This window comes from Hydra viridissima, unplaced genomic scaffold (genome assembly GCF_058129835.1).
Source record: "Hydra viridissima isolate aposymbiotic clone 2 unplaced genomic scaffold, HvirCarnegie_v1 scaffold_4, whole genome shotgun sequence".
NCBI classification, from domain to species: domain Eukaryota; kingdom Metazoa; phylum Cnidaria; class Hydrozoa; order Anthoathecata; family Hydridae; genus Hydra; species Hydra viridissima.
This window is the reverse complement of record NW_028324303.1, coordinates 6,923,586-6,950,591: the sequence shown is the minus strand read 5'-3', so window position 1 is coordinate 6,950,591 and position 27,006 is coordinate 6,923,586. Positions and strand designations below refer to the sequence as shown.

At 29.0% G+C, this 27,006-nt stretch overlaps 1 protein-coding gene and 1 pseudogene across 1 annotated transcript; one reads left to right on the top strand and one right to left on the bottom strand.

The window, feature by feature from the left end:
• LOC149889600 (alpha-soluble NSF attachment protein-like) lies at nucleotides 1-27,006 on the top strand. The gene is made up of 10 exons (XM_090084929.1): nucleotides 1-164; nucleotides 11,555-11,634; nucleotides 12,395-12,514; nucleotides 12,674-12,720; nucleotides 14,853-14,930; nucleotides 18,336-18,391; nucleotides 18,674-18,758; nucleotides 26,047-26,220; nucleotides 26,299-26,349; nucleotides 26,440-27,006. Exons 1-10 carry the CDS (start codon nucleotides 76-78, stop codon nucleotides 26,539-26,541), a joined length of 882 nt encoding a protein of 293 aa, XP_089941055.1. The 5' UTR covers nucleotides 1-75; the 3' UTR covers nucleotides 26,542-27,006.
• LOC149889601 (uncharacterized) lies at nucleotides 5,855-8,172 on the bottom strand (annotated as a pseudogene).

Sequence of the window (27,006 nt, the reverse complement as noted above, 5' to 3'; positions counted from 1 at the left end):
TATATATATATAGGTATAGCATAATTTTCCTATGTAAAGTATGGCTATCTGACTTAAATTGTCTTAACTACAAGAATGAGTGATGAAGAGCGTGGAAATGAGTTATTAGCTGAAGCTAAAAAGTGTATTGAATCATCTAAAAGTTTTTTGGGTCGCATGTTTGGGTATGTATATATACTTTTGTTTTAAAATACATGTTAGTTTTTAGAGTAACTTTCTCAAACAAATTTTGTTTAACTAATCTCAAATATTTAAGTTGTTTTAAGTTATTACAAAACTTATTACTTTGAACTGAATTATAAAAAGTTGTTTAGCTTTTTTTTTTTACTTATAAAATAAATCAAAAAATCGTTACTGAGATAATATTCCGAATTATGATTATGATTGTTTTATATCTATGCATTTAAAATTATTATTTATAGTAAAACTAAGAAATTGAAGTTAGTAAATGAAAAACTCTATATTGAATCAAAATATTTATAGTTTACCGCATTAAAGCACTTAACACTTGTTTAAATGATAATGTATTTAATTCAAAAGTGAATTTTTATCAAAATATTATTGAAATTAGCACTTCTAGCTCTCAGCATTAAATAAATTATGAAGATTAAAATTGCTAATCATAAAGTAATGAAATTGATGTTGCTATATTTTTAAATGCTGAAGCCAAAAATCATTTTAGAAATCATGGAAATTAAGAGTTTGCAATAAATTTTTAGTTGTAAACAAGTATTTTTAAAACAATTTTTTTTTTTAAGAAATTTACTGCAAGTGAAATTTTAGAAAAGATAAAAATTTAATCAAAACCAGTTCACAGTCTTGTAAATAAATATAAAAATAACCAACAAGTCAAAAAAAGTTTAGTTATTTTTAATTGTATTTTTCTAGATAAATAGATTTCTACAACTTCAAAATGTTGCCTTTTTTTGAAGCATTTTTTTTTTTAAAAGCATATTCAGTTTATAAAAGAAAGACTTTTGTAAAATTGTGTATTAACCTTGAAATAACATTTTGATTGCAATCCATTACATGAGTTGCATTTTTTTCTGTCACCTTGTCTTTATCTTTTCAAAATCTTTTTTGATTTATATTCTTATTTTTGTTTTTTGTTTTTGTTTTTGTTTTTGTTTTTTTTTTTGATTTGCTTTTTTATTTTGAGATATTCATAAATTTTTTTACCTATTACACGTTTGGTTCAGTTAGTAAACATATTTTACTGGTTTATTGGCTGATTAACAGAATTTTTCTATAAACTAGCTTTAGTAACATGGTTATTCCAGGTGACTATCCAGTTACAGTCTGTCATAATTTTCCAATAGTAAATATTAAACTTAAATGAATATTAAAAAAATGTTAAAGTTTATTTAAAAGGGTTTTTATTAGCACTCAGCATCTGTCTAAAAATAGAGATAATTTTTTTAAAATTTGTGTTACAGAAAAAGGACTCAAATTACTTTAGGTTAATGAAAAACATGATTTTTTCAAAATAGCAGAATAAAAAAATACTGTTTATACTGCAATTTAACAGAAATTTATGGGAAGGGTAATTTTTTGTTTTTAACTATATTGTTTTGATCATTAATTTTGTTGTAAAAGTAAATATCTTTAGTGAATGCTCAGATTATTTTCACTACATAGGTTTAAGCCAATAGAAGTGCATGAATCTTGTCACATGCTCTTAATGTAAAATTTGTGTGTTTTAAATATCTTTTTGTGTAGTTGCAGTGTAATTAATTAATATGTAAATAAAATTTTTACTTATAATAGTTTTTAAAATGAGAAAATTTTATTTAAAAATAGAAAGAGATTTTCTATCATTGGTGTTATTTTGAGATGATTATTCTTCTCAAACTGGCACCAAGAAAAAAATGCTCTTAGAGAAGGGTAAGAATGACATTTTTTATTTTTATTATCAATAAAATATATGCATATTTTGTATTAGTTAGTAGAAAAATAGTATTAACTTAACTCTGTGCTGTGGTGATCTTCAGGCTTTTCTTTTATCTCAGATATCTTAATGCTCTCTGGCAGAGACTATTTTTCTAATTAAAGTCTTCCTGTACTGTTTGAGTTAACTTATATTCTATTATACTCAATGTAAGCAATCATTTTCATTAATTTTTGTAGGAAAATAGCTAGTAAAAGATAGAGAAATGGTGATAGATGGAAAGGTTAATATTAGAAAAACAAAAATGCAGTGTGGTGAGCCACACAGTAAGAAACCATTATTTGCCATCTTGTAAATTAAATTGTTCTAAAAGGTTTAATTAAGAAATTCATGGTCAAATACATTTAATTTTTGAAAACTTACTGGCTCAAAAAGTTCATTTAAAAACACCACCTAAATTTTATTAAAGCTTTTTTTTTAATTTACTCACACTATTATTAAAAAAGTAGTTAATTTTAGCATCAACATCCTTTATTAGCAATTATATTAATTAACTGATGTGTAAAATAATTAGTTTAGCCTTCCCATATTTATCACTGAGTTTAACTTAGGCTTCTATAAGCTAAGGCCAGAATTTTCTTAAATTCATTAAGGAATCTGTTACTGTCAGCTCTGCAACACACCAGCTCATTGTTTGTTTTGATTCAGTCTGAATGTCTTACCTAGACCATTGACCTAGTGGCATTTCACACAATACATCTTTTGACTCTGATACATCACAATTAGATATGGTTGATGAGCATAGTGACAATTAAAATACTGAATCTATAATTAATTAGCCAAATATTTGATTTAGCCATTTTTTAAAATATACAATCTTGGAATATTTTGTATTTTGATTTTAATGATTATTACTTACTGAAATTTTGTTACTTTTGCAATATATTTTTCTCAATATTTTATTGTCTAGTTTCTTTAACATGCGATAACTAAAAATCTGGACAAAATTAGAAACGGTATAACTTTTTAACAGAGTCATCTTTTTTAACAATTTAAAAAGTATAGTAACAAAAAACATCTAAATAATAAAAATAAATATATTTATAAGTTTTTCATGCCATGACAACGAACAGTGTATACTCTTGTAAATGTGGCAGCAGCAAGCCCTTGTACACGTTCTATGTTGATTCTGTTAATTGAAAACTCTATCCACTTTTTATGTTTGCCTAGGTTTTCAGCTTGCCAGTTTTTGTTGTACACTAATCTCTTAAGTTCAGACCAAAAATCTTCAATTGGATGTAATTCTGGCACATTAGCTCTTTTGGTAAAAATTCAATATTTTTTGCTTTAAGATGTTGTACTTTACGTGAATAATGCAACGAAGCTAGATCAGGCCAAAAAACAATATTGTCATTTTTATGATGTTTTTCAATGAATTTGTCCAATCTAACAAGACATTTTGAAATATACTCATCTTCATTGACTGCTTGGCCTGATGGAGCAATCTACTGCTGAGAGATTCCCTTTGTAGAGAATGCAATCCAAACAAGTAATTTTGGCTCAAATTTGTCTTTTCTTTTTAACCTTGCATCATTTGATGCTGCCTTTATATCAGAAGAGTAAAACCCAGCTTTTTCAGAAATATTAGTGTTGCTCAAATAAAAATACGATTCATTGCCAATAATTACAATTTTTTTCCAAAAAATCAAAACCAACCTGCCGCACTTTGAACAAACAATTGGTTTTTGAGCCAGTGTTCTTTTTGGTGTTTTAGTTTTTTTACAATAATAAATGCTAGTTTTTTGGTGAATAATTTTGCATATGTACGGTTGTGATACATGAAATCGTTTTGCAAGACCACGCTGTGAAATACCATCCTTTTGATCAATCAATTTTTTAAGACGCTTTATCTCTTTTGCAGGCATCTTTATTGCTTTGTGACCACTTCCAACTTTTCTTTCTGGTCCTATATTGTTCCCCTTTCTTTTAAGTTTATTATAAATAGTAGATTTTGGTATTTTCTCCATTCGAAAATGATTTACAATAAAGTTTTTGTTGTCATCTGGATGCAAATCCAAAAATGCATACACTCGTTTTCTAAGGGATTCTTCGTTATAAGCTTTTTTTTTTCATTTTTAATTATTCCTAAATAAATTATTTTTTAACAATACATTTAAAGAATTAAATTTGCAACAAAATATAAGTGATTGTAATTTCATGAAATTTTTCCATTGTATTTTTATATTTACACAAACTTTGTCCAGATTTTTAGTTATCACATGTTACTTTAGATGTAGCTTGTAGCTGATATGTTATTTGGAGCAACTTTGATTTTTTATATGATGCTAAAAGCAGTATTATTTTTTTAAAATTACTAATACCCACTACAATATAAAAAGTTCGCAAAAATTTAAGAAAAAGGAAATTAAAATTAAAAAATTTCTTTAATTTCAAGTATCCTCATATTCCAAAATCAATTTTGAGTCAATCCATAATGAATTATTAGCCTACTTTTCATTAAAAAAAAAAAAAAAAACAAAAAAAACAGTTAATTGATATTATTGAAAAGTATAGACATGATGGTATTTACAAATTTTACTCAATGTACAACATCCAAATAATTTTTTTTCTAAAAAAAAATTATTTAACTTTATTTTTTATTATTTTATTTTTTATTTTTTACATTCTATAAATATGGCAACAAACTTTTTCACTGTTCTACTTATACCATTACCTGGCTGCCTCCCATGATTTGATAAAGACAATGTGGTTGTTGTCATCTGAAACATAGACAACTGGTTTACTGTGCATTAACAATTGTTTTAATGGAAATTTTCAACCTTATCTTGAGTAAAAAAGCTGTTGTTCTTGGCAAAATCTCCAAAATTTATAGCATTCATTTTTGTTATCTTTTTTTGGATTTTCAAATATTTTGACATGTAGAAATATAGAAATGAGCAGTAATTAGTTTCTCTTGAATATATGTAATGCATGGTGTAATCTAAACTGAATATGCTTTAGACTTAATTCATGATAAGAACAACCTGAGAAGAAGATTAAGGGTAATTCCATGTCAATTGAGCCAGAAAATTTCAAAAATGTCACCATACATCTCAGATTTTGCTGAATTTTATACAGTTGAGAGTACTTAGTAAAACAAGAAATTCTTGAAAATTTTAGCTTCTAGCTCCAAGTGGATCCTGAAATATGATCATTTTACTCTCAACTGATCTTGGCCAGGCCCCTCTTGTCCTCTCAGAATTGAGACCTTTGTTTAAAGGTTCCAAGTCAAATTGCTTTAAAAATATTTGATGTTTTGACTTAAAAATTTGTACCTGGCTTTTTTCAGGGTTGAGGAATCCAATGAAATAATCAAAAATATAAAAAATTATTTTTAAGTACCTGTTATTATCAATTTAAATAAATTTAGGCAATTTTTTATATACCTGATTTTGATGCTCAAGAAACCCACGTGGCCTTGATGATATCAAAAAAAAATATTTTACACATTCTAAATTTTATGATCTTTCAGAAAACATAAGAATTTTGATCTGCAATTATATGGATTTCCATATATGGATAACGGGGCACAGGCCCCACCTTTTTGTAGCGGAATCTTGCAATACATTTTCCACTACCTTTCAGACTAGCTAGAGCTATGAAAATTTCTGTATTTTTTTAGTGCTGATAAACAAGCATTTTAAAATTAAAAAAGAGCCCAAGACACTAGGGGAGGGGGCTAGGGGCATGTGCTCCACCTTTTTGAGCAGAATCTTGAAATGGATTTTTCACTATCTTCCAGACAAGCTGCAGCTCTGAAACTTTCAGCATTTGTGTAGTCCTGATGAACATGCGTTAAAATTGTTTCAGGTCAGACAACCAGATAATCCATGGGGCTGGGGCACCTGGTACCATGCCCAACTTTTTTTCTCAAAAAAAATTTTTTATTATTTTTTTTTAAACACATAAATGTGTCTTAAATTTAAGATAACTTTGAAAATATTGTATTCAAAAATTTTTATTGCTTTATACTTGTTCCATTTTACTTCATTATTTACAAAATAAAATACAAAAAAAAGAAAGTCAAAATAATGTTTAGATTAGCTTAGATGCATCGACGGTTAAAGTATAAAAACGTCCATTTGTTGTTACAGGTGCATCAATTATACAAGTTATGTTGGTAATTGGCACCCAAAACTCATCTACTCTAGATGCCAGAAAAGTTTATTAAAAGGACCATGCTGGTGCATAAACTTTACCATAACATCTTGGTCTATATTATCAATTTCATTGATCATACCAATCCAATCAAACGCATCATATTTACAAATAATGAATTCACCCAATTTCAAGGCATCAATGTTAATTTACTGATCATTTTGAGAAATTTGAATACCAGAAAAAGGAAAAATACCTGTTATATGAACATTTCCACTTGTTCGTTTAAAGCTAATAGTATCTACAGATTCTGGTTTAAATTGATGATAGCTCCTAGATCCAGGAATTGTTCTACTTAGCTCAAAACGTGTTTTCAAAGTGGTGTGCAATTCTGTCAGTCTTTCTTTTTCAATCTTGAAAAACATAATCCCTTTAATATTGTTAGTACAGTAGTCAAACATTTTGTTACAATTCAATATCTGGTCATTTATGGGCCTTTGTAGACTTGCATTTGTAGTTAATTGTTTTACAGTGCCACCAATACCATCACATGGTGACTTACCATGACTTGTAGCAAAAAATGTCCACTCTGCATCAATGTCAAAATCATTTTTATGGAGACAGATATTGTAAAGGTTTTTGTGATTTTTATACTGTGCAGCGCAACCATCAGAAAAATAAAGAATCTTTGAAATTTTAGGATGATATTCTTTTAAATAGTTAACTATTTGTGTTTTAACTTTATACACAAAATCAGTGTCATGCTCATTATCTTCTGACATGAAGCAAAACAATTTTTCTTCAGGTTGGTCATTTTCATTTAATAAATAGAGGGCAACAGGGTGTAATGTGCATTGACTTTTGCACCAATGGTAACTTTGGATTTCATCTTGAATCACAAAAGTAAAGTTTTCTGCAAAGTCACCTAAGACAATACAGCAGTCTTTGCTAAATTTTCCTTTTTTTGCTTTAGGTATCTTGCTTGACATTTTGCAATGTAGGAATGAGCTGTTAGCTTGTTTATTGCCTCTGATAACATCAATTTGTATTCTTCCATTGTTGTTGTCTGATAGATCAATGTTGTTCTGTCTGTTTTCTGCCACTGATAGAATGACACCTCCTCGTCATTGTCAATTAGTTGTGGATCCAAAAACTTCTTTAAAGAAACTATACCTGGACAGTTCGGACATCGATGAATCATGCACCTGTTACTTGTCACATCACAAAGAACTTTTGTCATCAGATCTTTGTAAGTACATTTTACTTGTATTGCATTTTGATGGAGGGTACATACACAAACAGAATGAATGCCTCCAACAGTTATACACCATTTTGGTCTTAAACTGCAAAACTTAGAAAATCCAATAACTTCTTGAGGATATTTAGTTTAAAAGAAACCTAAAGTTCTTTAAGATTGCATAAAATAAGACACTTTTGCATGTGTTGTTTTCTATCAATACGTAATCTTTTTTACCAGGCATTTGTCTAGTAAATTCGTCATCATGGTATACATTGTTGACTCTATTTAATGTTATTTCTGAAAATATTTTTCCTTTCTTAGTGCCTGGAACTGAAAAAATCCCACTTATTTTCTTTAGTTTGCGCGCTTCTTTAATTTGGTATATAGTGACATTGAAACATCTTGCAGCAAAATTTCTTGACCAAGACTCAGGTGTAAATGTTAACAACTGAATTTTAGTTTTTTGGTCAGAAACAATTAATTTTTCTTTTATTTCTGCTGTTAGTTTGTCTAGATCATCACATTTACTTTTGTCAATAATTTTCGTATGAGGAATTTTATGTTTCAGTTCTTCTTCCCTAATCACATGAATCCATTCTTACTGTAACACTAAAAACAATTTGACATTAATTTAAAATAAGAAACCAATAGTAGTTAATTTAATGAAAGCAACTTAAGCAATCACCATGGTAATACAAAACTAAACAGTGATTGATTTCTTTTATCTTACTTTGACAAAAAGAAAGTTTCCTTTTCACAAAGTTTAATTATACTCAATTTGTTAATGTTAAAAATGTTAATGATGACTTTAATAGGTAACAAGTTTCTTCTATACTAGTTAATGACAGGATGTTTTTTGTTTCTGTTAACAACTTGCTGTTACCATTTTAGAATTAGCAAAATATATTAATCTTTTTTAATTCAAATGTTAAATTATACAAAATAAATTCTGTTAAAATCATTACTTTAGACTATTTTTAATCTTATACATGCAAATCAAAATTCTTATAAACATTAAGTTTCTTAAAACATTTTAAGAAAAATTATTGAACATAGAATGACCAAAACCAAATGGAACAAATAAAAATCACGAAAATTTGGAAAGCAATGTTATCAAAGAAATGTTTAACATTGTTAAAAATGAAAATCTAAAAAAAAATAATTTGAAGACAATAGTTTTAAAGTTATCTTAAATAAGTTTAAAAAAAAAAAAGTTTTTTTTTGAGAAAAAAAGTTGGGCATGGTACCAGGTGCCCCAGCCCCATGGATTATCTGGTTGTCTGACCTGAAACAATTTTAACGCATGTTCATCAGGACTACACAAATGCTGAAAGTTTCAGAGCTGCAGCTTGTCTGGAAGATAGTGAAAAATCCATTTCAAGATTCTGCTCAAAAAGGTGGGGCACATGCCCCTAGCCCCCTCCCCTAGTGTCTTGGGCTCTTTTTTAATTTTAAAATGCTTGTTTATCAGCACTAAAAAAATACAGAAATTTTCATAGCTCTAGCTAGTCTGAAAGGTAGTGGAAAATGTATTGCAAGATTCCGCTACAAAAAGGTGGGGCCTGTGCCCCGTTATCCATATATGGAAATCCATATAATTGCAGATCAAAATTCTTATGTTTTCTGAAAGATCATAAAATTTAGAATGTGTAAAATATTTTTTTTTGATATCATCAAGGCCACGTGGGTTTCTTGAGCATCAAAATCAGGTATATAAAAAATTGCCTAAATTTATTTAAATTGATAATAACAGGTACTTAAAAATAATTTTTTATATTTTTGATTATTTCATTGGATTCCTCAACCCTGAAAAAAGCCAGGTACAAATTTTTAAGTCAAAACATCAAATATTTTTAAAGCAATTTGACTTGGAACCTTTAAACAAAGGTCTCAATTCTGAGAGGACAAGAGGGGCCTGGCCAAGATCAGTTGAGAGTAAAATGATCATATTTCAGGATCCACTTGGAGCTAGAAGCTAAAATTTTCAAGAATTTCTTGTTTTACTAAGTACTCTCAACTGTATAAAATTCAGCAAAATCTGAGATGTATGGTGACATTTTTGAAATTTTCTGGCTCAATTGACATGGAATTACTCTTAAAAATAAGATTCAAAAATACCAAGAAAAACCAAAAATTAGAATAATCTTTGTAAGAAGAAGTATTTTCAATAATTATGGGTAATTTAATAAGTTTATATGCAAAAATATTGTGTAACAAATAAAGAAAAATAAATTAAAGGATTTTTTTTTAATCAAATGGCATAAAATTTGTTTATTAAAGTATATTGTTCTATAAAATCTATTGTGATTTGTAACTTGGCTACAAATATGTTTCTTTCGTAAACAAAATGTACTTTTAAAAAATGGTAAAAAATATGGGAAAATTTGTAAGGTATAGAAATCTACCTATATAAAAAAAGTAAAATGAGTTGTAGGTTATTCTAAATACTTAAAGGCTGAAGCTTGGTGTTTATTAGATTTGAAATTTCTCTTAGGTGAAACAATATATTATTTCAAAAATAGTCATTTAGAACGAAATGTTAAATACAAAGATTTGATTTTTGGGCGAGATCTTTATATTTCAACCAATGGCCTGTGGGACACCATCTCTGATTTTCCTGATTTTTACATATCATTATCTACATGATATATATAGGTTAAATGTGCAATTTCAGAGTTCCAAGTGAAACGGTTTAGAAATTATACCTTAAAGATAACTGATCTTAAAGGTGACATGGTTTGTCTCAGCTGTTTACAAAAAGCAGGCAATTATTTCAAGTATCCAAGAACCACAGATATGCATTGGTATCCAGTTAGTGACATTATTGCCACATTACATGAGCCTGAGCTCAAAAACACTAGAGGGTTTTACTCTTCTCATGTTAAAAAAAAGATGAAATGAATTATCATATATAATTGTTTTCAACTACATTATTATTTATTGTCATTATTAAGGGAGTATACAAGAATTTTGAAAAAAAGATAACTATGCTTTTGACATAAATAACAATTCTGGGCCAGAAATGGTTTTTATAGCAATTATATAAAACTTTGTAAAAAAAATTACAGATAGTGGGTTACATCCCAAATTACAGATAGTGGGTTACATAGGCCAGGAGACAGGTTGGGGCACTGGTTTTCAATAATGCTATTCAACCCTGATAATTGAAAAACAAGGTTATTAAAAAATGCTCCCGTGTTTGTTGTGAACATGACAAGTTTGTAATGTTTACATTTTTGTATAGTTAGATCTAATAGTCTTATTTGCTGTTAATATCAGATCAATACAAAGTGTTAGATAAATTGACGAGCTATCCCCAAATAGCTGAAAATGGGACTTTCTAGTCGAATGGACTATATATTTTTAGATATAACTGATTTCTAAATTGTAACAAGCTGCTTATATTTTGCCCATTTGTTGCAGACAACTGTAGCTAATCAGAAAACTAACATGTAAGGACTTGTTGATAAATAGAAAAATACTACGGTTAACTTCATTTTGCCTTTTTTTAGCATTTTTCAGAATTTTTCCAAAGTTGAAGAGGCTATAGTTGTTTCTAACATGATATAAGCTAATGAAAATCACTATTTTTAAGACAAAAGTATCCAGAAAATAGCTCTAGAAAAAATGAGCCACTTGTTAAAAGTTAGAAAAAAGTTATAAGGCCTTAAAGTTGTCTATTTTTACCATTCAAGAAACTGAGAAGGCTACCTGAGAGTGTTTGTAAGGTATAATTTCTAAACCGTTTTACTTGGAACTCTGAAAATGCACATTTAACCTATTTACATCATGTAGATAATGATATGTAAAAATCAGAGATGGTGCCTCACAAAGTTTTCTTGAAGTTGGTTGAAGAATAATGATCTGACCCTTTTATGATTTCTAAAAATATGATTATTTATGAATTTTCGGATTTATCATTTGAACATTCACAAATCTACTAAGTTTCATTTTTTCCTGACAAATCTCAACATTTGTGTGTTCTTAAGAGTATTACTATGGGTGTAATATTCTTAAGAACACACCAATGTTATAATAAATATGCCAGAGAAAGTGCAAATTTTAAATCCTCGTAACTTCTGAAATAATTTAAGCTACATAAAAGTATTTGTTTGCATTATTTTTACTTATCTTTGTTCTAAAAATGAAAAAATTTAGAAAAAGTGGGTTAATTTGCTAGGATGAGTTAACATGGAATGACCCACCCATGAGATGTATTACTCATTTTTGAATTATTTTCTCCTCTGATTATAAATATTTGTGCATAGTGCAACATCAAAGATTGAAGATGCTTCTTCATTGTATTCAAGAGCTGGTAACTCATTTAAAATGGCAAAAAAATGGACTGGTATGAATATTTTTGTTTAAAAAAAGAAAAACTTAACAATTTTAAGTAATTAACAACTAAATACATAATTTAATAATTAGAATAATAAAAAGTTGTTTATAGACTTTATGTGCTGTAAGTGTTATTTTACAAAAATAATTTTCTTCCAATCTATATTTTTAAAGTTTTATAGCAACTAGAAGAACCTCTGTTATGCAGTTGAAATATTTATAACTTGACAATCAACAAAGTCATTAAGAGAATTGCTTTATTAAAAAGTTGGAATAAAATTAACTTTTGAGTTCTTATTTAACCATACAGTAATAAAAATCTCAATTTTAAATCCAAATTACAGTATGTCCCAAGTGATTAATGATTAAATACAAATACATCTCATATTAAGTTATCAAGCACATTAGATATAATGATTATATTTTTTTTGTTCTCATGGCTTTTGTTTTTTTCTTGCTACTTGATTTTTGTAAAAAAAAGTGTTGATCAAGAGAAATCAGTAGTTTTTTAAAATTTAACTGCTGGGTTTGAGTCTACTCAGTATCACTGAGTTATGAAAATATTAATCTTTTTTAAAAGTTTTTCTTGTCACAAACTATTACCTGTGAAATTTTAAAATTAATAAACTATAGTTTTAATCCATCAACAAAAAGTTTTTAAAAACCAAAAAAAGACTGAGCTGAAAATTCTCTGGTTACTGGAACTAAAAAATCCATTATAATTTTTATGGTAATTTGATTGTTTTTCCTCTTATTTGTATATTCTTTAGCTGCAGGAAATGCGTTTTGTGAAGCTGCTAAACTTCAATTAAACCAACTTCAAAGTAAACATGAGGCTGCATCTCAATATGTTGAGGCAGCAAACTGTTATCGAAAGTCTGATTTTGAAGGTAGCTTATTCCATTATGGTCTTTGAAGATTAACTGTTTTTGAAGCCAAATTTACATGAAAAAGCTTTTGAAATTTAAAAACATTAATAAAGTTTGAAGCTTAAAATCCAATTTCTTCTTTTCATAGAATTTATTATAATTCAACTAATTATTCTTTAGAAGCCGTCAATTGCCTGCAACAAGCTATCGAAATATTCACTGAAATGGTAACATTTTTAAAACAAACAAAAGTTAAATATTTTTGTGATTTAAATACTCCTTTTTAGTGGTTTTTTATTAATGTTGGCTGTGGCTATAATGAAAATATTACTAAATTAGGAAATAACAACTGATTGTTTAGCTGTGATAATTGTTAGGACAGTCTTAACTATAAAAATTTAAAATGACATGAATGGACACAATAATAATGCAACCTACCTACCTATTGTTTTCAATTCTACAATATCTCTTACATAAATATAAATGCTTAGTTTTTATAATACATTTTTATTGTGATGTGAATTAGATCCTTGAATTGCAGAACAATCATTAGGGTGCCAGTGAAAATAAATGTTTGCAAATTGATTTATCTCAATTCCTAGATATATTCTATCATATATGAGAAAAAAAACACATAGAAATATGCTTTAGAATGCAGGAAACTGCCAATGAAGTACTTTTTCTGATCTACTTGGTTTGTGATAACATAACGTCCTGAATCAGTGATACTCATGTTTCTGATTCCTGATGCTGTACTGTTAATTGCTGTCCCAGTTACTTAGGTCCTGCTGTAAAAAATCTACTTCAATTTGCATTGCAGAGAAGAACCTCTTGGTACTTCACAAAACAAAGGGTGAAAGACACTGCTTTCATCAAGTGATTTAAATTGATGTGTAGCACAGTTTTAAAAAAGTTGCTGCCGTCTTAGACTTCTTAGTGCCAGAGATTTCAGTATCAAAGAAAGCCAGTTACACTAGTACTTGATACAAGTGCCAGAAATGCCTCATCAATTGATGCATAGAAATAAGTTTGTTGACTGAACTGTATGCAATACTTTTTTGTAGACATGTAAGTTTAGCTCAATTGTGAATGGATTGATATGTTGAAGTCAAGATAGTTCAGTGACTTTAAAATGAAATGCAAGCAAAACAGATCAGTTTTAAGACTGTAAGTTATCTTTGCATTCCAGTAAACTCTGTGAAATGCCCCTGGAGATGTAATGAGAACATCATTTGCCTGATCACCAAGAAAAAGTATAGCCAGATCTAGTAATTCCTAGTTGTTGTCTCTTGGCTGAAATTCATCTAACAGATGCTGAAGTTTATGAGACTTTCATTTTGTGGTACAAGAAGGATAGCAATAAGGTTATTGCTGGTACTGCTTTTAAAATTCTATTTGCATATATGATTCCAGGTTTTTAAAAAGCAATCAAATAGTTTAATAGTAAGTCTACTTGAACATAATACTAACAGGCTGAAGATATGTAATGTTACAAGCTCATTTATGTGAAGTCTTTCAGGAAGTGGCCTCTGTAGCTTACATTTAAGTAAAGTGCATGCTTCAGCTTTTGTTTACTGTGGTATCAAAACACATAGTTAATTGTGTCTTTCAATCAACAATGGCATAGAAATGCCAAATTTTGACTGCTTACTTTGCTTTAAATTTCTTTGGAGAATGGTATATGTAGTTAATAACATACTTCATCAGCATCTTCTAAACTGTGATTACTCCTAAATAGCTGACATTCTATTGCTGAGCTCTCTCATTCTTCTTTAGACTTTTTTCTTTTACTGGCCTTCTGCTCTCAATCATAGTCTCTTTTTCACTTAGTTTTATGTAAACATCTCCCAGTAATCTAGACCTTCCTTTCTCCCTCAGTGCAACTAAAAAATCTGTCTTCTAGAATTCCAAATTTTGAATATGATCATTAAAACTTAAAGTATTTGAATATAATCATTAAATATAATAATATCAAAAAGTCTCAAATATAATATCAAATAAAAAGAATGTTATCAAATATAATAATATAATAAGATCAACTATAAGAATCAAAGCCTGAAATTATCATATTTATCTGAATTTATTGTCCTTCTGTGTGGGAATTTTAACATTTGTCAAAAAAGCCTAATTGTTCTTGAACATTAGTGGTATATTCTTGGAGAGAATTACCTACATGTTGGAGAGAATTACATGCTGCACTTATATTGTTAATATTAAGAATGTTAACTAAGTAATCCATTTCAAGTTTAGCTCAAAATGTTGGAAAGATCAAACTGTTTGTGCTTTTAATTTTTTTAAATTAATTGTTAGCATTTTTAGTCATTTTAAAAATATTTGAACTTGTTCTTTTTCTTAACAGGGAAGATTTTCTATTGCTGCCAAACATCACATTACAATTGCTGAAATTTATGAAACTAACATAGTAGATATAGATAAGGTAAATCTTAAACGAGAAAAATTGTTATAGAGTATGCTTCTTTTTAATATTTGGTTGTTTAAATATTGGCTCAGTTTTTTTATGTTTTTTTTTTTTGTTTTTCACCTTTTTTATTACACCAGATAGACCACCAAGTTTTAAGTTGGGTCACTCAATTAAAGCTTTTACTACTTGTTTAATATTAGTGTATATTTACATTTTACTATTTTGTTTACATAAAATTATTCATCACTTATTTTTCTGTTTTGCTACCTTATATTGGGAAAAATCAAGAAAATTCAATGTTTATATAACAAATGGTTAAAATAAATAATAAAACAATTAACAACAGATGTTTAGGTTTCTTTTTTTTTAAAAAAAGGATTTTTCCTCAACTCTGTTGACAGTTTTGAGCCTCTTGCTAAAGTAAGAAAAACAAAACATTCTGCTACAAAAACTACACTTCAGCTAGTAAAGCAGACTAATTTAAGTTTCTTTAAACCAGCAAGAATTTGAAAATAACTATCAGACCATAGTTTTTACATCCCTACACTAACACAACCTGCAATATAAAGGGCATCTATTAGAGAGTCACATAAAATGCAGTAGAATTTTGAAGAAACTCTCAAAAATGAAAAATGGGCTTTACACTTTGATGGTAAAAAAAACTAGCAAGCAAGAAATGCAATTTGTGTTAATGTCAGAATTGTGAAGTTTGCTTAGATGCACTAACTCTTAGTGATGAAAAAGAATTAACACTATTTAATGAAATAAGTGAGATATTAGAAAATGTCAATTATGGGATAGCATTAAAAGTATAATCTGTGATAATTCAAATTTCAATTCTGTGTAAGGAATGGATTTTTTTTAATAAACCAACAGAAGTTTAAAGAAATGGCATTCCTCAGTGTATAGGATGTCAAATGGCATTCCTCAGTGTATTGGATTTAGTCTCCAGGTCAATATTATGTATTGGATTTAGTCTCATAAAGTCTTTATACTGATTGGGAAATGCCTACCAATATTATCAAGAACCTGCTATATTTCCCTTTATTACTTTTAAAACATTACCTAATATAAGTAATGCAAGGTGGAACTCTAAAGAAATCCCTTACTTGCTTTTGTACTACTCTCAGACAAACATGAAATGCTTAACAAAATTTGTGAATTTCTATAGCTAGATTTGATGTTTGGTTCAGTAGCCATTTTTATAAAGAAGACAATCATAAAAAGTTGTTTGACTGTTTAAAAAACACAACTTTTAAAAAACAATAATAAACTGAAATACAGATAATATAGAAATTCAATCACAAAAAAGTAACATTTATGTTAAGTAAGCAATTAAAATCATGCAAGATATTAAGTGTAAAAGTGCTGAGAAAATCACTTTGAAGTTTATTTTGTCAAACAAGCAATTTTATTTTTTTATATATTCAATTATTACCATTGAACTGTGTTATAAATTTTGATTTATTCATAAAAATAGTTTTATCCAATTATACTATATCACGAAGTTTCAAAAACAGTTTTTATAAAATTTTCCTGGAAGTTGTTTTTGAAACAAATCAAAAAGATTCTATTTCAGTGTTTATATACCAAAACTTGTTTTGTAAGGCCATGACCATATGAGGTTGTGAAAATGTTGTAAAGACTTTCTGTCTTAAATGATAATGATAAAAGTCTAAATATTTTTGTAAAAGCATTTCCTAAAAAAAGAATACTTAAAGGATCTTTTCTATGTTCAAGAGTCATCTTTCATATTAGTTTTGATAAAATTAATATGTTCTAGACCTTCATTTGTACAAATTTCTATGTATTTTTTTTGAAAGTTTTTTTTCTCCTCAGATATCAAATAGTTTGAAGATTTTGAATAAGAAGTCTTTGATGTTCTAAAATAAGATAAAATTTGAAGCCTTATGAAAACTTTTATGATTATTGACCTTCCACATTTAAGCAGGAAAATATTTACCAAATGCTTTTCATTAAAGTATGATAAGTAGTATTCTTTCACTCTTCCCAGTGTTTTTTTAGTATATTTATACTTATATATTATACTTATTTTATACACTGAGAGATTTTCCAACCATACTGTTGCAATCCTGGTCATTAATTACTATTGTTTATTTTCATTTTATTGATAATACACTTCTATTACTTTTACACCTGATAATTATACCTAATAATATTTTACTGTAAAATCTCCAATAATATTAATGAAAATGAAACAAATGAATATTTGAAGTTGATTTTTTGAAATTAATTTATCGAAAGTTAAAAATAGAAATCAGCATTCAAAAAAACCTCTAAGTAGTTTCTTCTTTTCATACTTATGAAAACTAATACAATTATTTTTTTCGTCAATACATTTTTGGTAGTTTATACTATTTTAAATTTGAAACTAAACTTTTTGTGGCAACTTTTACTACCATGTTGTATGCACTCCACTTATAAAGTTGATTATAGATAAATTGTTTACTTTTTTTTCTTTTTTCTTTCTGAATGATCTGATCAAAAGAGGGTAAGTCATCATTCAGCAAAGGTAGCTTTTTATTAGTTTCAATTCACTAAAGCTAAAATAAGTTTATACAAAAGCTTCAAGTTAGGCATACCAGGTGCCATTTCTGTTAAATAAGAAAGCTAACACCTCACTGAGTATCAGTATCATCAAGAGAAAGTTTAAATTTACTTACATTCAAATTATGATAGTTCTAAAGAGTCAAACAGCTGGACAGAAGTATTCTCTATTACCACAGTATCAATGATAAGGAAAAAGGTCTCTGTATTTTAATAATAATTGGATCTCCCAGATATTCTTTAGGGTTCTTTTCAGTGGGTACACAATTTTTCACAGATACTCTAAGCTTAATGGTTTCATCACCACATTACTTTTCAAGGAAAATTAGGGGTACTTGTTTTCTACTGGCAAGTGCTATATCACTATACATTGCAACAAAATTATTTTTTATTTTGATTAGTTGAGCAGCAAGTGCATTATCAATCTGCTTCTGTTACAAATAGCTTATAAGTACAAAGATACCTAAACATTTTTTAAACAAAATCTGTGTTTTCTTTGTTTTATAGTTGTTTTTATTTTTTAACCATCCTGAATGTTGTTAAAAATTAACTAATAATGTTTCAACAGTTTATATTTGTAATTATTTTTGTGTAAATTTGTTTTACTGTGAAATGTCACGCTCCAATACGAACAAAATATCAAATATAATTTTTGAATTGTTAAATTATATTACTGTAATTATGGTAAATTGCGTTTGAGTAAATTAATATAAAAGTTTATAAATTCCATGATGAGTAGGAACAGCAAAAAAGGATGATTATTACAAATATAATTCAGTAAAAATAAAATGATGGTAGAGATATTCCTGTTTTGGAACAATGTTTTCTACTTCTGTGTTTAATGATTTTTAGGCAATTGTTCACTATACACAGGCTGCAGATTTCTATAAGGGAGAAGAATCAAGCAGGTAATTTTAAATCTCTGTAATCCTTAACTGTGCATATACATCTAGCAAGAGCAGCTGTGACTAGTTAGGTTAGAAAAACAAGTTTCAACTTATGATGTGCTAATATCACTATCTAATTTCTAAAGGAGAATAAAAATTGACAATTTTGAATTAAGTTCAAATTTCTTTATCTATAAAAGTTTTTTAACCATCAGTAATTTTGCTTTTGTGATTTTAATAATTTTCTTAAATGGTTATAGTAATTAGTTAATTTTTTTTTTGGAAGTGTTTTTATCATTCTAGTGCAGCAAACAAATGCTTATTGAAAGTGGCATTCTACTCTGCGCAGCAGGAGAATTATCAAAAAGCTATTAGTATATATGAAGAGGTAAGTTTTAAATATTTTTATAATGAATTTTAAAATGTTTGAAGCCAATCTATAATGAACATATCGATTGCTGCAGAATTAAATTTCATCAAGAGAAATATAGAAAGATAGAATGGAATAAAATCTTCATTATTTTAACTGGTTATCTGGTTTAGCCTTAATGACCATTCAGTAACTCAGAAATTGTTGAGTTTTCAAAATATTGATATAAGTTTAGTTTTAGAAACTTTCTTAAATACAGTATGCGCCAAAATTATTCATACCCGTAGTACATTATTAAATTTTGTTTCAATACTCTAACATGTTTATTCTTTATTGCTATAAAATAATGCGTAAACATGATAATAAACAATTCTGTGTTGATAGTTATGATGTTAAGTTATTATGCTTGGTTATACTTAGTATATAACATTAAAAGTGCAATTTTACTTACAACATACTTAGTATTCACTGTTATCATGAAATCCAATATTGCCAACCTAGCTGACCCAAGAATGCCACTTATATGGGGTGATAGTGTACACATCCCAGGGTCACCTGGTGCAAATTTTAAAATCTTTTAGGTACGTCTGCGTGAAAAAAGTGACTTTGAAGTTACAAAATATGGACAAAGTTTACCTTCTTTATTGACATAGCAAAACTGCTATAAAATCCATACCATTAATCATAGACCAATAAAATTTGGTGGCAATGTAGCCTATGCCAATACAAAGATTTGGGTAAAATTTAATCCTAATCTCTGCAGTATAACAAAAATGGTAGTTTTAGTGTTGATTTTTTGTTGATTTTTTCACTTCCAGTGCAAAACTTTTCTGATTACTGCCTATTACAAGGCCCCCCCTGGCCATAATGTGGGTAACACATGTGCTCTAGTTGAATATAGTAACAACATTGTAAAATATAGATTTTCATGTTCTTACCAAAATTTTTGGTTTTGGGGGTCAAAACTGTTGTTCTTGATTGAGCTCAATTTACAGCATATGCACCTTTTTCTATACAAAACCTTATATGGCAGTACTATTAGGGCCCCATAACCATTCTTTTAACTAAACTACTACCTTAGAAGTTATTTAAGGCATTTTAACAGATTTTTTGATGAAAATTATAAAAAATCTTTACATTTTTTACTCTAGTAAATTTGCGCTTATTCTACACATGGATTTAGCCCTGAGGATTTGTGAGCAAAGCAAAGAAATGTGTTTTTTAACTGGTCAACATGTATTGTGTGTTAAAAAACCAATTTCATACATAAAATCAGCTAAAAATGCAGAAATTCCTTAGTGCTTTGTTTTCAAAATCATTATAAAATGTACAAGTTGTAAAGTTCAATAAATTTACACTAACAGTGAATTAATTTACAAAATTTATTCAATTCTATTCTTTTCTTGTAATATCTTCACACTCTTTAACTTATTTGACATGACATTTAAAGCACTGGTCAGCTTACTATTCTTAAAATGAGTATTTTTTCTACTCTATCATAAGATATGCTTAAATTTAATTTCAAAGTTTTAAGTGTTTTAACTTTAGTCTTGTTCCATTTTTGTTTTAATAATGATTAGAAAAAAAAAGAGTTTTTCATAAGAGGAATTAACAATATCAATTAATTCTTCTTATTAATTTGATTTTTGCTTTGATTTTGTACGCTGTGATGTACATATAAAAAGTTAAAATCATAACAAAACTTTGTTTTTGTAGCACTGAACTGAAAAGTTTGCAGAAATATCCAAAATTGTTAAACCTTTCACTTGAAAATTGTTGTATGTGGTAAAAAAATTTTGTTTTTCATTTTTTATAGTATACAAATTGTTAGGCTGAAGTAATAGGATTGATTTAGCTAAATATGTAGCTCTACTTGTAGCAATATGTTATTTATTTGAAATACACCTACCTGAGTCAATGTGACAAATATGTTAGTGCATTAAATTCACATTATCAAAGAAGGCACAATTCTAAAGCTTATCATAGTCTTGAAATCCAATCAAAATAAATTTAGCTATCTCTTATGATGACATTACAGAGAGTCCGCTAGTAATGCTAGGAATGAAATAGCATTGTTAGAAATTTTAATGTTTGTCAATCATATTCTTCAATTTCATATTATAGCTCAATTGTTTAGGTACACAGCTACAATGCACTGACTCCTTTAGATGCCAAATCAGGCAAGAAACCATGAGCAGAACAGAAAGTGTGTCTGCATGCTCTGCCTCCAAAAATGTGTCCGACAGATGACTGCTTTTCAGGCTGAAAGAGTTTGTTGCATTTACCAGACAAATCTTGATGGTTGTGACTCTTGTGTGCCTCAAGGTCTTTGCGAATCATGCAGAACTGCCTTAAGGCAAAAAGAGGAAGGAAAGGATTTTGCATTGCCAAAGTTGTTTGATTTCAAAACTATCTGAGTCAGAGCTAAAACACGTAGTCATGTGTGTGACTGCTTGATTTACAAAATTGGACAGTCTAGGTTTCCAGAAAAAGCTGAATCTAATGAAAAAATGAAAGTGCATCAAATGTCAACTGTGAGATGCAGTACCTGCCTCAGCCTTTTAGGTAAGGGATTACCACATCATTGTTCTCAGTTAAAGTTCAGGGAAAATATACAAAAATTGGCTTCATTAGATGCCAAAGCTGCAGAACAGATAGCATCCAATGTGAATGAAAATAAGTTAGCATCTCCAAAAGCCACAAATCGTTTCAAATAAGCATGTGGAGGTCATCCACTCCCTGTTACTCCAGGTACAATATCAGCAAAAATTAATTATAATATTATAATTTTGTAAGTAATTAATTATAAAATGATGGTTTTTTGTAATTTTTGTTTGCTGGAGGTAATGAATGCAAATTCTCTATAGGATCAAGTGCAGCAAGATCACATTCTGCCACATCAACCAAGACCTCATCAATGTACAAAGTAACACTGGGCTCTCCAACAATGACAATCCAAGACCTTATCAATGTACAAGTTAACAACGGCCTCTCCAACAATGGGATCAAAAAATTAGTGAAAACTGTTCATCAGTCATCAGAGAAGAAGATGATTGAGCCCAACTTTTATACCAATTTTCAAATGGCTGGTCAACAACTGAAGGAGTTTTTTTACTTTTACAGACTTAAAAACCACAGATTCCAAAGGTTGTGACACAACCCATGTTGTTGTTCATTGCAAAGATTTGTCTGTTCTGGTTAGTCAAGTCATTCAATCTAAAAAAACTTCAGGTGGCTACTTTGTCAAATTAGGCAATGATGGAGGCAAAGGTTTCCTCAAGTTTTGTGTTAGTGTTATTGAGAGCTCCACAGAACAAGATAAATCGAACTCGCCACCTCAAAAGCGACTTTTGAGTTCCAGAGCGGCAAAAGTAACAAGTGTGAAAAGACAAATTCTTGTAGCAGTCTCTGAAGATTTGCCTGAAACTCATTCTATTATTCAAAAGGTCTGGTCACTCATCAATGCAAGATGCTCTGAAGTTGATTATTGCATGTGACATGAAAGTTGCCAACATTATTTGTGGATTTCAAACACACTCAAGTATGCACCCTTGTTGTTGGTGTGATATTGACTCAAACCTTGAGACAAGAACCTGAAACTTGAAACAAGAACCTTGCTTGCAAAGACAGTTTAAGAACACTTGGCTCAGTCAAAAAAAATCTCAAGTCTTTTGAAAAATCGGGTGAAGTGATGGCCAAGGCCCAAATGTTTGGCAATACTGTTCACAAGTCAATTATCAATGGACCTAAGGATACACTGATTCTAGACATCATTCAACCAATGGAGTTACACCTTCTTTTGACACAGTAAATCAGCTCTTCAATACTCTCAAAACTGTGAGGTCTGATGCTGAAAAGTGGTGAGCCATGCTTCACATTCACCTAAGCCCATTACATGGCGGACACTTTGAAGGCAATGAATGCAGGAAATTATTGAAAAATGTTCTTGCTGTCATTGAAGCTTTCAAAATGTTTAATTTGGTTGTGAATTCATGCTTTGGAAATGCACTAGAAAAGGATTTTTCTTTCAAGATTGATCAATTTAAAGCTACATATTTGGCAATCCAACTTGGAAGCATCATGCCTGAAATCCACACAGTATTCCACCACATCAAGGACTTTGTAAACATAAAAAGTTGGCGTTTAGGACAGTTCAGTGAACAGGCTGTTGAGACTGCATATCAAGATTTTCACCAGCATTGGTCATGATACAAAAGAGATAAAACCCACCCTGAATACAAAGGAAGGCTGTTCAGTTGTCTTGTGGATTTGAATAGCAAACACCTTTAGAAAATAATCAAGAATTTTCATCCATTCAGCTTCATTTTAAAGGATTAATATTACTTGTTAGAAGAGAATTTAAGCTCTTAAGTAGCCCATTATAATGAGTTATAGTCAATATCAAAAAAAACATTTAAAACTTGTGCCATTCTTATTTCAAAGTTTAATGCCATTTGAGAAAAGTAAGCTGACCAGTACTTTAAATGTCATGTCAAATAAGTTAAAGAGTGTGAAGATATCACAAGAAAAGAATAGAATTGAATAAATTTTAGAAATTAATTCAATGTTAGTGTAAATTTATTGAACTTTACAACTTGTACATTTGATAATGATTTTAGCTGATTTTATGTATGAAATGGGTTTTTCAACACACAATACATGTTGACCAGTTAAAAATCACATGCAAAAGGTTTTCAACACATTTCTTTGCTTTGCTCACAAATCCTCAGGGCTCAATCAAGAACAACAGTTTTGACCCCCAAAACCAAAAATTTTGGTAAGAACATGAAAATCTATATTTTACAATGTTGTTACTATATTCAACTAGAGCACATGTGTTACCCACATTATGGCCAGGGGGGGCCTTGTAATAGGCAGTAATCAGAAAAGTTTTGCACTGGAAGTGAAAAAATCAACAAAAAATCAACACTAAAACTACCATTTTTGTTATACTGCAGAGATTAGGATTAAATTTTACCCAAATCTTTGTATTGGCATAGGCTACATTGCCACCAAATTTTATTGGTCTATGATTAATGGTATGGATTTTATAGCAGTTTTGCTATGTCAATAAAGAAGGTAAACTTTGTCCATATTTTGTAACTTCAAAGTCACTTTTTTCACGCAGACGTACCTAAAAGATTTTAAAATTTGCACCAGGTGACCCTGGGATGTGTACACTATCACCCCATATAAGTGGCATTCTTGGGTCAGCTAGGTTGGCAATATTGGATTACATGATAACAGTGTATTCATACCTATTAACTTATTTAGTGCTGTAAGTTTATTTTTTTGATTGTTCTTGCTGGTAAGTTATTAAATTATTTTTGTCTGCACTACAGAAGTAAAATTTAAAGTTTTTTAATAACTACTTTTTTTTTTTTATTTTAAATGTTTTGCAAAGTGCCTAAGACCGAGGAAATTAGTGTTGCGGTACAGTAAATGATTGTTGATGATCATGAAAGTAGTTTAGAGTATAGAAAAATTGCTGAAAAAATATGATAAAAGCATAGCAACGGTATAAACAATAATACAAAAATATAAAAAAAATTGAAAGTTTGCAAAATAAAGCACTTTTCAGGCCAAAAACAACATCTAGAGAAGATAAGGTTTTTGTACGAGAAGTAAAGCAAGAACCTGTAATTTCTGCCAATGCTATTAAGATAAACTAAGCATGAACATTTCTGTACAAATTATATCCACGTAGACTTCGCTCTGTAGGGTTTTAAGAGTTCTGTGTCACAAAAAAAACCTTTCATTTCAAGAAGAAAAAAAAAAAAGACGCCTTGCCTTTGCAAAAAAGTACTTTTCAAAGCCACTAGATTTTTGGACATCAATTTTATGGTCTGATGAAAGTAAATTCGAACTAAAGAATTCCAAAAAACGATCAAGTGTATGAAAAAATGTATGAAAAAGAAACCCCTTTGCCAAAAAAACTATAAAAGAAACCATCAAACACGTAGGTGGTAAATTTCTTGTTTGGGGCTATTTCACTTATATTGGAGTTGGTAACTTAGTTCAAAATGAAGAAAATTTAATAGGAGCTAGATATGTTAATATTTTACAATACAATCTTATGCTCTCCGTCAATATATTAGGATTACTGGATTTTATCTTCCCACAAGACAATGATCCGAAATATACCAGTAAGATTACCAAACTATATTTCAAAGAAAATGAAATAGAGTTGTTGGCCTGCTCAAAGCCTAGATGTTAATACAATTGAAAATTTGTGGTATTATTTGGATGAAAAATTTAAAAGGGATGAGCACAACAAAAAACTCCGATATACGGTAGACCGGGGCTATTTCAGCACTTTTTTTGCTTTAATGTTAATTGTCAGACGTGACAAGTTTTGAACTCATGCCAATAACTAAATGATATAGAATTATTTAGTTTTAGTTCGATAGTGTTTAAAAAATCAAAAATTTTTAATTCTTCTTATTCATAAATGAAAGTTTGTTTAAAACACTCACATGGGGCTATTTCCCCATTTATGGGGAAATTTAGCATGTGAAAACAGAGTTAGATATATGTGCTATTTAACTAAATTAAGAGCATTTTGCATACATGTCGATGCAAAAGCAGACTTCACAAGCCCATCCATAACAAGAAATGTATTGAAGCCAGTATTCTGATGAATCCATGCCACACCACACACCACACACACACACAACAATGAGTTACTTTTGCTGTTGCGGTTATTAACATTCGACAAACCTGGTTGGTGAATTGATTAATGATTTCAAACGCTAGCTGGAGAATTCCTTCCTCTTCAAGTCACTTGATTTTATTCGATTAATAAAAAAAAATTTCCTCTTCTTCGAGTCACTTGTTGGAATTGGATTGGAAAGCACGTCTTTTTTTTTTCTCTTTTTCCTTCAGCTTTTTATTGTTTTCAGCGCTTGTTATGTTTGCGGAATAAGGCATTGTGTGAGTTGGGTTTGAAACCTTTTTCGGAGATGGAATGATTTTTTCTTAGTAATAGGAAAATTACATCTCCTTGCTGAAATTCATCATTATTTCGGAATGCTTCACCTTTTTTATACTTGTGTTCTTTAACTGTTATTTACTTGGAAGTAGTGATTTTAGAATCATGCTTATTGATATTTTTACTTAAAAACGTCAGAAAAGAATATAATTTAAAAACCATTTCGGATGTATTAGCTTTGTGCATCGAAATAACAAATAATATTAAAAATTATCAAACGGATAATTTTTATGAAACAATGCACTTATTTGCATTTTTATAAAATTCTTAACTTCTACAAAGTCGTAAGTTTCAAGATTGACATTTTTTTTTTAGGTTGCTAAAGTTTGCATAGAAAGTCCACTCCTTAAATATAGCGCTCGTGAGCATTTTTTTAGAGCATCTTTATGTTGGCTTTGCTTAGATATTGTTGCTGTGAAGGGAGCCATTGAAAAGTACCTAGATATGTTTCCCGCTTTTGAAGATTCTAGAGAACTTAAACTCCTAAATGTAAGAAGACCAATGTTTAATTTAAAAGTATGCGCCGTTTTAAATAGTTTACTCTTTAGTACTTGGATTACTGTTTAGAAATTAGTAGAAGCAGTTAAAGAAGAAAATGCTGACAATTTCACTGAAGCTGTAAGTTTTTTTTAAGAGATTCTTGATTTTTAACAAATTAAACTATTGCTCTAAAGTCGTTGTTTTTTTTTTTATTATTATTTATTTGAGGTTCGTGATTACGACTCGATTTCTCGTCTTGACCAGTGGTACACAACTCTATTGCTTAGGATAAAGAAGAGCATCACAGGAGCTGAAGTTGATATAAATTAACTTTTTTTAAAATGTTTCCATAATTGCAGAGCAGTTTCTTGATTGTAACAAAGGAAATGTTGGTTTCTTAAAACGTTCTTTGAAAAGTAAACTTTGATGATGAAAAGAAGATGAAATGCACGTAGGATATTTTTGAGTTTAAGATTATAATTGAAAACTAATCAGAGTTAAGCTAAAAAAAACTAATTTTTATAGTTATATGCAACAAGATGCATCCCCTGCTAATCATAACTTAAAACGTCATTATTTAACATCCGCTAAAAATCTGCGTTGGTGTTTGGTATATTAGGCTTAGAATTTTTTACTAAAAACATTTTGATTTTAAATTATTTTCACATACGATTTATAAATTTTTCAAAAATGTTTTTTTCCGATAAATTAAAAGAAATTTAAAACGACGAAAGTTTTAAGAGGAGGTCATATTGTATATTTCTTAAAATAAATAAACATTTTTTTCGAAGTAAA

Coding starts and splice junctions, on each gene's coding strand:
- LOC149889600 (XM_090084929.1), top strand. CDS start 76: ATGAGTGATGAAGAGCGTGGAAATGAGTTATTAGCTGAAGCTAAAAAG. Junction 165..11,554: donor TTTTTGGGTCGCATGTTTGG/GTATGTATATAT, acceptor ATTTGTGCATAG/TGCAACATCAAAGATTGAAG. Junction 18,392..18,673: donor AAGGGAGAAGAATCAAGCAG/GTAATTTTAAAT, acceptor TTATCATTCTAG/TGCAGCAAACAAATGCTTAT.